The sequence below is a fragment of the Sardina pilchardus genome, chromosome 8 (genome assembly GCF_963854185.1).
Source record: "Sardina pilchardus chromosome 8, fSarPil1.1, whole genome shotgun sequence".
Classification (NCBI taxonomy): domain Eukaryota; kingdom Metazoa; phylum Chordata; class Actinopteri; order Clupeiformes; family Clupeidae; genus Sardina; species Sardina pilchardus.
Genome location: NC_085001.1, coordinates 23,827,788 through 23,843,076, shown reverse-complemented (window position 1 = coordinate 23,843,076; position 15,289 = coordinate 23,827,788). Strand labels below are relative to the sequence as shown.

General features: G+C 46.3%; 1 protein-coding gene across 2 annotated transcripts in view; it reads right to left on the bottom strand.

Annotated features, from left to right (window-relative positions):
• Window positions 1-15,289, bottom strand: part of slc4a4a (solute carrier family 4 member 4a) — a 58,472-nt gene that overhangs the window by 16,084 nt on the left and 27,099 nt on the right. The window contains exons 7-15 of one of the 2 annotated variants that reach the window (XM_062543286.1): window positions 14,903-15,082; window positions 10,973-11,049; window positions 5,286-5,443; window positions 4,847-4,934; window positions 4,439-4,593; window positions 3,269-3,382; window positions 2,565-2,739; window positions 1,236-1,369; window positions 362-633 (exon numbers count right to left, since the gene is read on the bottom strand). In XM_062543286.1, the coding sequence (XP_062399270.1) occupies window positions 362-633; window positions 1,236-1,369; window positions 2,565-2,739; window positions 3,269-3,382; window positions 4,439-4,593; window positions 4,847-4,934; window positions 5,286-5,443; window positions 10,973-11,049; window positions 14,903-15,082 (1,353 nt within the window). The remainder of the gene's footprint in view (window positions 1-361; window positions 634-1,235; window positions 1,370-2,564; window positions 2,740-3,268; window positions 3,383-4,438; window positions 4,594-4,846; window positions 4,935-5,285; window positions 5,444-10,972; window positions 11,050-14,902; window positions 15,083-15,289) is intronic. The other variant, XM_062543287.1, reaches the window with a different exon arrangement.

The following is a 15,289-nucleotide window of genomic DNA, read 5'->3' as shown; positions in this document are numbered from 1 at the left end:
TGAGCACGGCAGGGTCATCCCGCCACCCCGACACACACACACACACACACACACACACACACACACACAGTGCATTTTGCCAGCTCGGCAACTTTCCGTTGACCACAGAAGGTCCAGGGTACAATATGTAAGGCAGGTTAAGCCATGCATGAGAAGCACTGAGTGTGTGAGTGACACACACACACACACACACACACACACACACACACACACACACACACACACACACACACAAACACACACACACACACACACACACACACACACACACACACACACACACACACACACACACACATAATAATATATACGAATATCGCGTGACACTGTGACGAGGACAAAAAAAGACGCTCTAACTCACCTATAGTGGGCGCCATACACATGCAGTCGTACTGAGTGACCAGGTCCGCCCTGTAGTCGGCGTCGATGGGGTAGTGGTGGGCCAGCTTGAGCATCTTCTTGAAGGCGTCGTAGATGAAGATGAAGCTGATGAGCGACGAGAAGCCTTCCTCGGTGAAGCGGGTGAAGTACTGCACCAGGAAGCTGGCGTCCGTCACCACCAGGACCAGGCAGAAGAAGGCCGACCACAAGCCGATCCACAGCCGGAACTCCAGATAGTCGAACTGATTATCACTGTGCAGGGGAAAGGAGATATTTAATAGACCTTTAATAGAGTTAAATAAATTAATACATTATCAATATCGATATAACAAAACCCTTTATTACCATGAGACATGTTGTATCCTAAAAGTGCAGTGATATGTTTTGATATATTTCATTGATGTCCATATCAGGTATCCAATGACCTCATTCAGGACATAATTAATATTGATCAATGATTCATAATGAAGACAACAATGCAAAATGATAACAGCGGAGGCACATAGTAAAGCAGAGTTTACTAATGCCAATACTCTATGCTCTGAGATTGATAACAACTGATAAAAGATAAGCGGACATGTCCCCGGTAAGCGGAGATAAACATTACATGTCCATGTAATCACTTAGCTGACGCGCTTTTATCCAAAGCAACTTGCAGAATGAGGAATAACATTCAAACTAAAATGTGGAGGAGACCTTAGCTAGGGACTACTACTGCATCAGTCAGTGCTATTACTAAGTGATGAGACGTTATAACCGCTAGTCAAAGTGCGATAGGAGGAGAGAGTGGTAGAAGAAGGAAGTGGAGGAGGGAGGAGGCAAAACATGAAGACAAACTGGTGAGAGAGTCTGACCGGCTGAAATTGTAGAGAAGCCTTTCGAAGACCAGCACGGGGCCAGTACTGCTGAGGATGGTGAGGGGTTGACCGGCCAGCAGGCAGAAGACCGCTCCAGAGACTGCAGTGCCCAGGAAGCTCTCCAGCACGCCCTGCCAAACAAGACCCCCCATCCCATGCATGAGCAAGCCATATACACACATCCACATGAGCATGTGTTTAGTTAGTATACACGCACAAATACAGACACATAGAAAAGAAGACATAAAGACATAGAGTAAATACTGTGTACTACAGGATACAGTACAGTATATGCAGTGTACACTTCATTGTAGTCAGCAGTAGTGCTACCCCATCCCACCCCTTCCCTCCCTTCTCTCTCTCTCTCTCTCCCTCCCTCCCTCCATCCCAGCAGGCAGTCACCAGCAGGGGAGACCCCGCAGCAGGGGCAGGTGGCTTCCTGCCCCACAGGAAGTGAGGCGGCACGGGCATCTGCTCCCTCAGCTGACGCCCTGCTGCCGCTCAGCCGGCGCCGCTGCCAGCCACTGCCCGTCATGCCACATGCTGCCCCAGTTGCAGAGAGGACAACACACACTCTCTCTCATACACACACTCTCTCTCACACACACACACTCTCTCTCACACACACTCTCTCTCACATACACACCCTCTCATACACACACTCTCTCTCATACACACACTCTGTCATACACACACTCTCTCATACACACACTCTCATACACACTCTCTCTCATACACACTCTCTCTCATACACACTCTCTCTCATACACACACTCTCTCTCATACACACACTCTGTCATACAGTACACACACTCTCTCATACACACACTCTCTCTCACACACACTCTCTCTCATACACACTCTCTCTCATACACACACTCTCTCTCATACACACACTCTCTCTCACGCACACTCTCTAGGCGTTGCTTTTTTGGAAAAGGCCAGGGTCTCTTCGGCACTTTTCACTGTCTTCATGCGTCATTGCTTTTTTTTTACACATACAGTATAACCTCTGATAACACACATAACTGTAAGCAATAAGTATCATGTACTAAATATGTCATTAATGCGTCATGGTAATAAATGCACTTCAAAACTCAGTCAGTGATGATACTTTAGCTTTGTTTTTATCCTGGTTGGAGGCACAATGCGGGTGAAAGGAAATAAATAAATAACACCACAGACAAAAAACTCAACCACTAACAAACGCACGTGTTGTATACGGGGTGGGGGTGGGGTGGATGGCAGCGGTGCTAACCACACACTGTTTGCACAGGAAACATTGACAGCGCTGACGTCAAAGGGCTCCCGCAGCCGCTGACCCACCTGCATGTTGTCGGTGGCGTCCCCCAGCAGACCGCCGAACGTGATGGCGTTGGTCACGGTCCCCAGGTAAATGAATAAAATGGCCGACAGAGACTGGATGTTCAGCGCGTCGTAGAAGTCACTGGCGAAGAATGGCGCTTTGCGCTTGATGTCGAGTATAAGGCCACCGCAAAACCTGAGGGGTGGGTGGGGGGGTGACACATTAAGTGCACAGACACGGCTGACAAGCGAGGACAAACAGTTTGGACACACTGGCGCAGTTAAAGGAACGTGGCCACGTGCACGTGTGGTTATGGATGTTGATTGAGATTTAACAGTGTGGACACTACATCCAGGACAAACCGCAATGTTTGTTTATAAGACAAGAAAAAAGTTGCTGCCCAAACAGAGATAGAGAGAGAGAGGAAGAGAGAGAGAGAGAGAGAGAGAGATGAGATACAGATAGAGATAGATATTAGATATAGGGATAGAGAGAGAGAGAGAGAGAGAGAGAGAGAGAGAGAGAGAGAGAGAGAGAGAGAGAGAGTCGTTGCTGTTATAGTTTGAAGCAACATGATTTGAGGTGCAGGCTAAGGTGGATGTGGCTTCAAGCTTACAGACTGGTTCAGGTGTAAGTGCCAATAAGGGACTGTAATGTATTCTTTGGGCGTGTGAGGGGGGGTTGGGTTGGGGGGGTGTGTGAGGGGGGAGTGGGAGTGTCTTACTTTCCAGTCCTCTTCAGTTCATCGCCCACTGCATGCCCCCCTCCGCCATGGCCCCCTTCATGGGGCGTGTCTCCGTTCATCTGCGAGTTGTCTCCTCCAGAGTACATGTTCTTCCTGAGCACACACACACACACACACACACACACACACACACACATAGCTGTCAGTACACTGTAAACATCACACACAGTGGGTGCATTAGCATTTAAGGGAACATGCTATGTACTGCATAAATACAGTCAATAAAGGGCTCCTAGGGACAAGTGTTCGCAATAGAGTGCTGTTTTGAGTCAGTGGAATCTTAAGAGGCCAAGTCAACAGACCAGACGGCGTGAACTACCAAATACGTGGAGGAAAGAGCACTGACACTAGGTGCTATGAGAGAGAGAGAGAGAGAGAGAGAGAGAGGGGGAGAGACCTTTGTCACAAAAACACTTCAGCTCTCTTGGCCTCATCTGCATCTTTATATTCAATCTAGCCATCACACAGAATGTGTGTTGAATATAGAGGGACTAAAGTAGATTCTCCCGCTCCTCCTCATCAGAAACCCTGGAGGGGCAGGATTAAGTGTGTGTGTGTGGGGGGGGGCAAAGTGCACTGTCAAAGGACGGGTGAGGCAGCGAAAGAGCGTGATGGTAGTGATTGTAAATGTGTGAGTGTGAACGAGAGAGAGAGAAAGAGTGAGTGTGAGAGGGTGTGTGTGTGTGTGGGGGGGGGGGGGCTACTACTAAAGTGCCTGCAGTCCACTCACTGATTGACTGGCATGCTGATGCGACAGCCTGCTGTCAGTTCACCTGAAGCCAAAAACCCTTGACATGGCTCATCTAATTAAGTGCTACCCTTCAACTCTCTCTCTCTCTCTCCATCTCTATCACCTCCTCCTCCCTCTCTCTCTCCCTCTATCCCTCTCTGTCCCTCTCTCTCTCCTTCCGCTTCAACCAGCCCAGTTACATCAGGGGTGCACTGGCCTCGCACGCATCTCCTGGGCCACTTGGAGTAAGACTAACTTGAACTCTGAGCCTTACCATCAGGCCAGCCGCCGAATAAACACAGATAAACCTTCTAACTAAAGTTAAGATACAGTGGACTGAGCCTAATTTCAAATTAATGTTACAAAAATCAATGCTATAAGTACTATAACAGACGCACAGTATTATGCTTTGTTCAAACCTTTTGTCTGAAGAAGGCAAAGACTTTGGAGGTTCTATCCTGATGGTAGGGTCCCATTCTCCAGGCGGGAGGACAATGACCTCATCGAGGAACTCGTCAATGCCAGCCAACAGATCCTGCCTGTCCTTGGCTTTATACGCAATGTCGTGGAAGACCTTGATAAATCAATGAATAAATCAATGAATCAATTCATTTATTGTTAAAGTGCAGTATCACTATGCAACATGGTCTCAATACACTGTCCACAAACAAATGAAAAAATAATGGAGGGGGGTTGTGAAGTGAAAACAAGATGTCGGATGTAGCGGCGTAATTGCCAGCGTACCCCTGACACCAAGACATACAAGACAGAGAGAGAGAAAGAGAGGGAGGGAGGGAGAAAGAGAGAAAATATCTTTTCAAACGCACCTCATCAGACATGAGAGTGGCAATGGCTCTCCCAATTTCATGGTACGACCTCGCTTTGCCTTTGGGACCGAGGAGGATGAACAAGAATCTGCTCAGGACACAGAAGACAACAGATGTGACACGCTGATGCATTACTGCCCATGTGCAATAAGTCCTGTTTGAACCCTCCCTTACTATAAGAATCCTAAGCAACTGTTTATCTTAATAACTTCCTGTCACATCCTTTCTCATCCTGTCACTGTGACAACTGGGACTCACATCTACATTTTCAAACAATTAAATGTGCTCTGCCAATCAACATAATGGGTGGTTTATATAGTGACAAAAAGTTCTTTATGCCTACATGTAAACACACTCGCAATACAATTACAGTCATCAAGGAATTTTAGGGCACTAAGGAGACCACCTGCATTTATTTTGAAAGCATGACTTTGTTCACCTTGTGGGGACAGGGACTTCAGTGAGGGCTCCCAGCATGACGGCCTGCTGCAGACGCACGAAGGCCACGAACGGAGCGTCCAGGAAGTCCACCTCTCCCACCAGCACGTTGGAGGCCTCTGCGTCTCTGGGCAACTTCTTCATGAACTTGTTCTTCAGCTGAAGCCACGCAAATGTGGAACACACATAGAGGCACACATACACGCACACACGCACACACACGCACGCACGCACGCACGCACGCACACACACACACACACACACACACACACACACACACACACACACACACACACACACACACAGACACACACACACACACACACAGGAGGACAAAAGAGAAAGGCTCTGTAAATCTGCCCAGAGTGAATAGCATGAAAGGTAAAGCAGAAGGTGTGAACAGTGCATAAGTGGACGACCCCTGAAGCAAGCGGCGGCCCAGTCTAGACTGCCTACTGTAGGAGTTCACAACGCAGCCTGTCTGTCTGGGGAACATGGCTCGGCACTTTCATACATGGGGCCCACCTGCATCCCGGGGCATCTGTGTGAAAGCATGACCGCCGTGGTCTCAGCATAACTCACTCACTTAAAGGGCAAAGCCCTGGGCAACCGAGCCGGGGCACCCTTCCCCTGGGCGTCTCGGGGCAGGCGAGTGTTTCTTTTTATCTCCGCCGCGCCGCTTGATTCAAGGCCAGACTGCCAAGGAGATGGCATTAACCTACCTGCTGGAATGGACTCCCTCCGACTCAAAGTCCACATATAAAGTTTATAGACGCGCAACAATTGCCTCTAATCATTTATCGCCGTTTTAATGCTGTAAATGGAAGTCCGATAACGCTTGACGTTGGGTTCGTTTTGAGCAGTACAACATTCATTTCCACTTAGCCATGTTCGAGAGATAGCGTTAAGCTAAAAAGTTATATGGCAGATAGTACTTCATTTCCACTAATTAAAGACCGAAAACACAAGTTTGGTGTAAGAAACCAGTGTGTGTCAAACCCTGTATTCTTAGTGATTTGTGAGGAGATCTAATAAGCTGAACTACTGGTTTTACTGGTTCAGGTATACTGGTTATGAGCCTCCCTACTGGAGATGACAGTGGCTCAGAGGGGAGAGGGGAGTTGAACAGTGAATTCACTTTATTTGATCACAACATGAAAGAGGCCAGCCTTAACGACCATATCATGAATAATAACAAACATAAACAAGCAAAAAAAATAAATAAATAAAAATAAAAAGCGCACATCAAAGTGTGGCTGCCCGGCCCATAAAGATGGCGTCGTAAACGAGCGAGAGAGGTGGAGCAGTAACGCGGCGGCGCTCTGTTACTCATTAACGGCCCCGAGGGTCACTCCACCCGGCCCCGGCCGGCAGTGGAAAACATTCACCCCGCGGAGGCCAAGGACATTGTCCGCCCCCCCAGGACAACCACTACAGCTGTCCATGGCCCGGACCACCTGGCCTTCCTCTTCCTTCAAGCACAGGCTCGGGGGTCGGGGTTAGGAGGTCACTCGGTCAAAAGGGGGCGGAAGTGGAGCGGAGACTCTGCCTACACGCTCGCTCGCTTTGCGCGGTCGGTTAGGAGAGCGAGGCAGGTGTGATAACATAGAACTGCCCGGAGGCTGAGCCGGGACTATGGAAGACAAAACTCCACAAAGTCCATCTGATAAGCCTTGACATTAACGCTTCTGAGATATGACTTTAGTTGTGACAGAGCTATTGATTTGGTCCTTGTAGAGTGCTTATTTAGTGTGCATTGTAACATTAATGATTAATATGCAACGCTACATTTTAACCAGTGTTTGCGGCACATACCAGTTGTAGTAGTAACTGATGACTGTTGCTGCCATGACACGGAGAAATGACCAGGGACTTCCTTAGCGAAGTCTCTGTGTAAGGGGGCATGGCTTTCTCAGATGTACCTTGTCGTTCTAAGAAGTCCTAAGTGTTGGGGGGGTGGATTTAACATGAAAACCATGCTGTCCTTATATGGAGCAAAATAATAACTTAGTCTTAGTTGGAGTGTCATGCATGACTACCCTGACTCTGGTTTAACACTTGACACGTTCATTGCCAATCAATTCATCTTTGAACATTCAAAATGTTTAGTATATTCAAAGTAACTTCCCTTTTCCACTTGTCAACACAGATGGTGCTGGGAGATAGCACATGTTACAGTGAGTTTCAGTGGTTATTTTGTAATAGTAATGTCACTAAATCTCATAGTCTCTAGGCTTTGCCTGAAATGAGAACATGCAGTCGCGTCCACTTTCAGTCAAAATCACGGCGACGCACAATATGGCGGACGACACGAACCAGCGGAGCGCCGGGGGCTGGAATTACGGCGGCGTCCTCCTCGTCCGCAGTCAGCGGAAACAAGCCGAGGCAGAGGGGCCAAATGAAATTTCTGAATGGCATTAGAGTCAGATTATGGGCCGAGATCAGCAGCATACGAGCGAGGGAGGGAGTTGATTAAGGTCTTAGGCCGGGGAACTCACACAACCCCTGGGTGCTGTTGATGCCGCGGTGGCCAGACGAAGACGCAAGCACACTGACGCTGACGTCAGAGGGGGGGGGGGGGGTTGGTGTGGTGGTGTTGGGGGGGGCTGATTGGAAAACACAAACACGCATGGACACAACTATGCTGGCATGCGAAACCCAAAACACACGACGGCAGAGGCACGAGAAGGACACATATCAGCATATCATCCTCTCTCACTCGCTGGATTTGGGTTGGGCACGTACAGTACAAAGCATCTCGCTCTCTAAAGTAGTAGTACTGTCTCTCCAGTGGACAGAGAGTGCCGTCAACATCCGTGACCTCCTGACCTATCAGCTCACCTGACACACACCTACCACTTTCCATTACTGTCAAACCTGGCAGGGCCTGGCCTGGCTGGTCAGCCACTCCTGGCATCCTGCGACATTGAGAGGCTCACAGTCGAGCTGTCTGCTCCTCAGGGCGCTAATCCTTATCACCTAGCATCCGTACTACGCTCAACTGACACAGTTTGCCAGCCAGATTACACCCACCAAAACACTTTAAGTGGAGTCAAATCCCTTCCCGTAATCTACAGTGCATGGCTTCCAACATAAGGAGCATTACGGTAAGGATTGGTTCAAAATGTATTGTTGTTTTGTTCCTGAATGAGCTTGCTAGTTGCAACCTATGGAATGTTGGGGAAATAGGGCATTAACAGAAATATAAATGGCTATAACAACAGCATTCATTTTCTTCTTGACTGCATTTCAGATTTTCTTGTTTCTTTACTTCACTTCACACATTCACCTTCTGGGGGCAGTGTCTTGTGAGAGTAGCTGAAGGAGGCTTTCTGTAATGTTTTTTTTCTTCTTATTTTCCTGAAAGTCATTTCTAACTCTCAACGAAAGTGTACTCACACAGCAGTCGAGAAAAGCTTAGCTTGGACGAATGGCACTGTGCCTCGCTCTAATGTTGCGATCCATTTAAACACACACACACACACACACACACAGAGAGAGAGACACAGACAAAATGTACAGCAGCCCAAAAGTGCACAGAGGGGTAGAGGAGTTGTTGAGCTGTGAGACGAGTGGTGAGTGGAGTTGTATTTGACAGTGCAGAGAGAGCACACTGGCCCAGAGCTCCCTGAGGACAAACTCTCAGCCCACTGCGTTGCGCTCCTGTCCCTAATCAGAGCCAAGGAGAGATACTGTGACATTCTGATTCATGGGTGTCTCTGAGGGACTCGCGGAGTTAAAAAGTAACTCACTGACAATGAAAGAAAGTCACATATTGACCAAAGAAATCAATAAATCTGTGGGAGACAAGTAGATCTCAGGAGGCCAAAATTTCCACGAAAGCATCAATCGTATCAGGAATGAAGGTTTTTCTTGTGAATCATTCCATATTACGCAACCATCTTACGATAAAGTCGCAGGATGACGGAGTACGACATCATGATTGTGCGTATATCAATCAAATTTGACACCCAGTAATTTCCCAGTGTTCTAGTAAGTCTCACAGTTTGGTAAATATTGTGTTCCAGGATTTCCTGTTTTCTAATTCTTCAATTTGACAGGTAATGACATTTAAAATAAATATTTGTGTGTCTTCTTGCTACACTACATCTCATCATGAAATATGCTTATCATTCACTAACAAAATTGGTGTCCCCCAGCAACACCACCACACACACACACACACACACACACACACACACACACACACACCACTCACACACTGCAATGACATCATCAGCTCAGTAGATGAGAGAGTGGTGTGCGATGGGGGAAATGCATCGACAGCCACACATATCATCCCACAGGGGTTTGACGCAAAAGGGCTCTCCTCTGTCAGAGCCCAATCTGTCCGGCTCTCCCGGGCCACCTGACCCAATTCCAGCCGACCCTTCGCGGGGAGACGAGGGGGCAAAGAGGAAGTTCCGCTGGGGCAAACAAACGGCAGCTGTCAATCCCGACATCATCAATGCTGGCTCAAGCCGAGCGCTTGTGAATAAAATAGGCCATCGCCCGTCATCATCAGAACTACGGCGCACAAATGCACCAGCGCTCTGATATCAATGCTAAAGGTCTGCTGGACTGGTTTTGTGTCCTCCATCAGACTCGGATTACACTCTGTGTGTTCAAAATGCCAATGCCATCCTGTTTACAAAGGAACTCTGCAACAATAACCCACACAACGATTGTGTCCGTGGACTACCTAGGATTTCTCTAAGTGACTCACCGTTTCCTGCTAAGATATGTGCTATCAGCAAATGTGCCGTGTGCCACTTTCTGCTCATTGTTTATTTGTTCTTATGCTATTCGTCATACGTTTTTTTCTTCTCTGGTGTGCAAAGTGCAGCCCAGCTACATGTTCAGCCGGTTGTGAGTTTGATCAGTTATCTCTTTCTCACGGCTGATAACTGGTCTCGTCGACCGTCAGATATCCTGCCAGTGGAAAATCAGGGGGCAATATGCAAGTGCAAAGACGACCCTGAAGGAAAATAGACCAAGGACCCGACTGACCCAGCACATGGCATGTGCCACCCTGACCCGTGCTGGCGTAGGATGGGTCACACTGGCGCAGGCTGACTGGGCTGTGTACCTTGGACAGGTTCACTCAGCCAGAGAGCTTAGGGGTTGGTGGTGGCGATGGCGGTGCAGAGTCGTTCCAGGAACTTTAAACCAGATTGAGCCACTCCGCTTTGTTCTGCTCCGCAAGGTGTCAATGGCCTGTTCTTTACACCTTACGAGTCGACACACGAGGCTAGTGTATCATTACCCTGCAAGGAGTGACCTTGTCATCCACCTTCAAGGCCTTCTGAAACCAACACACTAAAACCTCAGCTGCCTGTTTAGCGATTACGCCTCTAGTCAAATGTCAGACGTAACTCACGTCATGTAATGTCGTGTACAGAAATGAAATTACGAACAAATGCTAAATGTACACTAAGTACTAAGTATTCAACCACTGTACCGGTTCACTACTGATTTACTGGTGTACCTGCAGAGCAAATTAGCATTTCAAAATATGGCTGGTGCCAATGCAACAGTAGACCATGGAACGACACTCCATAGGGGAAAGTAGGAACTAGGAAGATGAGTAAAGATGAGTTTCTTTTCCATCTTCCTTTGTCTGGGAGAATTGCTGTCATTCTAGAAGGAGGCAAGGGTTACAAGTGTAGACGCCGTGAAGAGACTCACCTGATCCTTCTCGGGTTTGTCAGAGATGTCATTCATACTGCTGGACGATATATTCCTGTGCGTGGTGGCAGGGCTACCTGAGAAAGCAAGCAGCCAAGCATGGTTAACCGGCTGTGAAACAATCAACCCTCCCTTAAGAAAACCCACCCCAGGGACAGAGAGAGCAAAGACAGAGGAACCCAAGAGGAGGACAGTGGCCCATTTCACTCCAGATGCAGCCATTAAGTAAACGAGAGGAACAGCTGGCCAAACAAGAGCGCTAAGAAACAGACACCTTGCCCACCATGACCTGGAAATCTATTTAGCTGATCTATTCAGCTCTTTAACTAATGTGTCTATTTACATCAAACCATCACCATTTACATCAAACGATCTAATCTACTGTGATGGATGACACGCTTACTAAGCTATGCTTTAATCCATTAGCCATTATTCTGTTTTTCCAATACAGTTGCTGCACTACTCAAAAGCACTCATCTTCCTCATAGTCACATCATAATAACCTTTCTGATATTTACTCTCGTCAGCTTGTGTCTTGGCCACTATTGCGTTGACACAGTCCTCCAACACCTACTTCCCTCACAAGATGTCAAACGTTCACAGCTCTACAGGGAGAACCGTGGCCCCGAGGGACATGCTGTCATTTTCAAAGCCCCTTCCTCCCTGGAGCCTAAGGGGAGAGAGCCAGTGCAATTAACGGGGCCGACGGCAGGCAAGGTGGTCCTCACAGCAGGGGCGACTGTATTAAAGCACCTGAACCAGAAAGGGTCATGCTGCAGAGGATACGTTTCAGCGGGCAGCGAGAGCCCAGAGTACAAACAGAAGAAGGCCAAGAGTGAATCAAGGTGCCGTTGTGCCAACATGCTGCTAGGATCTGGTGCCACTTGTCTCCAGACAGGTTTATGGATGGACATGGTTTTGGATGTCAGTTTGATGCAGTTGTTTGGTATATCAAAAAATCTTCTACTACGTGAATGTTTCCGAAAAAGTTTAATAAAAAGGAAAAAAAGATAGGCGTACGGGACGGTTGCTACTGCTAGTGATGGGAGAGAGAAAAAAGATAATTCTTGCTATTTTGAGAACATAGGCCTACATAAATTAATTCTCTAAGATTTCTTGGAAATGTACCAGTGCTGAGCTGAAACTAATGGGGTGGGACAGTCTCATTGATCTTGTCCAATCATTTACAAACAGGGGGGCCTTGCAAACACTAACTTTAAGATGTGATAACCTACAGTAATCGATGGGGGGGAAAATCGATGGGGATACTCCAATTATGTAACAGTGAATTGAGGAAGAAAAAATGCTAAATCTCCTGGAGCACAATAGGGAGAACTGGATTACTGTACTGATGGAGGGACGTGATCGGTTGATCCTGACACACACACACACACACACACACACACACACACACACGAACAAACAAACATAAACACAAACACACACAATCACACACCCTAACATACACCACTATGGAGATGTTATGTCTATGGGACACACAGATGGCAGAGAGGTTGGCTAACTGGAGGTCCAGTGAACTTACTAAGCCATCCCATGCTCGGACTCCTCTGGACTGGCCTCCCCTCCGCAGGGGCGTGAGCCGTGAGACAGGGCACAGAGTTTTCGAGAGGACTACGGGCTTTTGAGTTTTAGTGGCAGAAGCGCAGAGCAGGTCAGTCACGATGTGAAAAGCCGGACAAATGAAGAGAGAGAAAAACGAGGGAAGGAGGGAATGGAAGGCAGGTTGGAGGGAGGGAAGGAAGAAGGAGAGAAAGTGTTGACAGGGAGCCTCAAAGCCAAAGCCAAAGTTAGACAAATGTAATTAAAAGTGCATGTTACAGAAGCTGCAAGTGAGGAATCAAATCACACAAGTGCTAAGTCAAGTGACCTGATTGACTGGCTAATCTTAAAAAAAATAACTTAAATAATTAGACTGATTAATTTAGAGCTTTATTGTGTTTGGTTCTTTACTGAGCAACGTTGATATAATAATATTACATTATGTGTCTGCTCTAGATAATGGCTAACTTTTATGAGTGTCATAGAATGTATCAACTGAATGGTCTATTATTCCAGTAGTCAATAAATCATAACTGTATCTTGCTCATACGAGAAGGACCTTGCTTCCAAGGTTCTGTCCTATTAGCCAATTAGCATTCTTATGACCTAGCCAGTTCAAATCAAGTCACTTCCTCTTCAGATCCATGACACTTCATATTGTGTGCACAACATTTAAACAAACATTTACAAGTGAACACATGATCATGACACATCAACTAAATCAATGTGTGAAGCACAACATATCATTAGCACAATGACAATATCACAAACAAGGGTTTTATTTTTGTCACTGTTGTCATTGTTAGCTGGCATCATCAACTCCTTCAACTCAAGTGATTATAGCAATGTGCAGGATTTTCAAAACTATCACACAGGCTTCAAGGAGAGACTTGTGTGTTGAGTGATTATAGGATTTATTTGCGAAATCATTGTACTGCAACTATTAACCAAGGTGTATACATTGATTTGGCAAAATTTCTTCAACTACGAGGTTAACACATGGGGGTCGGCTTTATCCGGGAAGGCATTTATTTTCTTAATTCTTCTTCATGATTAAATGTAAAATAGATTACTGCTGACAATCAGGCGATAGTTGATTAGCTTTCCTAGTGTAGATTACTTCAATTCAAACCATTTCAATGTGCAAAATGTAACGGTAGAATTTGAGTTGAGTGGTTCAATGCCATTTTTTTAATGGTGGTGATGTAAACCCAGAGCAAGACACAAACAGCAGACTGCTTTCACCACTGGCAATCAATTATGATCTTACAAGGCAACATGGCATTCAAATTGCATGTCATCATACAGACAATTATCACTGAGATTTGAATAGAAAGCAGATTGTTCATTTGTGTTGCTTGGTGGGCGCAACAGAAACAGAAGATGGATCTAAATGGGTCTGTGTCAGTGATTCATCTTCATCTACCTGAGTGAGTTTCTGGTGAGGGGACACTAGCAACGGGTCGCACAGCATGGGGAAACAGGGATCATCTGCTTTACTCAGATCTACTGTCATTAGGGAGGCATAACCTTGTCATCGACATGGCATAGCAGATGGCATACGAAGTCATAAGGCATCATGAAAGTCAATAGCCAATGTCATTTGATATCATGTTACGATTATACTGTAAGTGTTGTGACAATTTAGATGCCATAGAAACGTGGGCCATCTACTATGACAAGGTTACAACGTGGTTATGTCAGTGTTATGAAGTGTTACAATATTTAATGTGAAGTATTGTTGATGTTCTGCTAGAACATCTCTGAACTTCTACATTAACATAAGGGGTGGACAACAATTATTCTGGAAATCTACAAATGAATATTTGGTTTCAGATGGGATTCCAATAATGATAATATCTATCCAATACAACTCAAGTCAGCAATTCAAACATGTTGACAAACTCTGAAATGTTTATTAAATGCTACATTGATGTTACTGACTGACTTGAGAAGCAATGTAAGGTAGATAGGGCTAATCTAGGGTTGCTCTACCTCTAACCTTCAGTGCCATCCTGGGGTATGTGTGCAGGGTGCAACTGGTGGTGGAGGTGGGGTGGGGTGGGGGGGCAGGGGACACTCTCCTGACTTTGAGTGGATCTTTGCATCCTACAAAAGCCTGCTACTCTTTGCACCCCAAGGCCAACTCTTGAGGTGCAAAGACTACAGGGACTAAGTACTGCCCTAAATTAATAATGATATAATTAATATATAATATATATAATTAATAATAGTAATATCAATGACCCTCAAAGCGTATGGGGGAAATTAAAAAAGCCATGTGAACAAAAAAATAATGGCCTGAGTTGAAAAAGCGAGTAGCTCTGCTTAATAAAAATGAGAACTGCACCAAACTGGCACCTGTATTACCATTGTCCGTGTTGGAAAACAGCCTACTTGCGCTGGAGACCGTCTTGCCAATCTCAGCCAGCGACCGGAGGTTGGACTTCTTGGTCTGGTGACGATGTTTCCTCAGCAAGGTGTACGTCACCTTGTCTTTCAGGTCAGCCTTCAGCTGACCGTTCTCTATTTGACTGTCCGTGATCATCTCTGCAGAGAGAAAAAGAGAGGACAGATACAGACAGAAATTGTGATATGTGCAACATAGATTTTCTGAAAAGATGTTGAAAATGAACTCCTGAAAAATTGTCCAAAAACACAATCGGACACAAGAAAAGAACCAACTACGGCAAGTCAAGGACGTGTTCTCGATTCACAATCTTTAATCCCGCTATCACATCATCCTGACGACGGAGC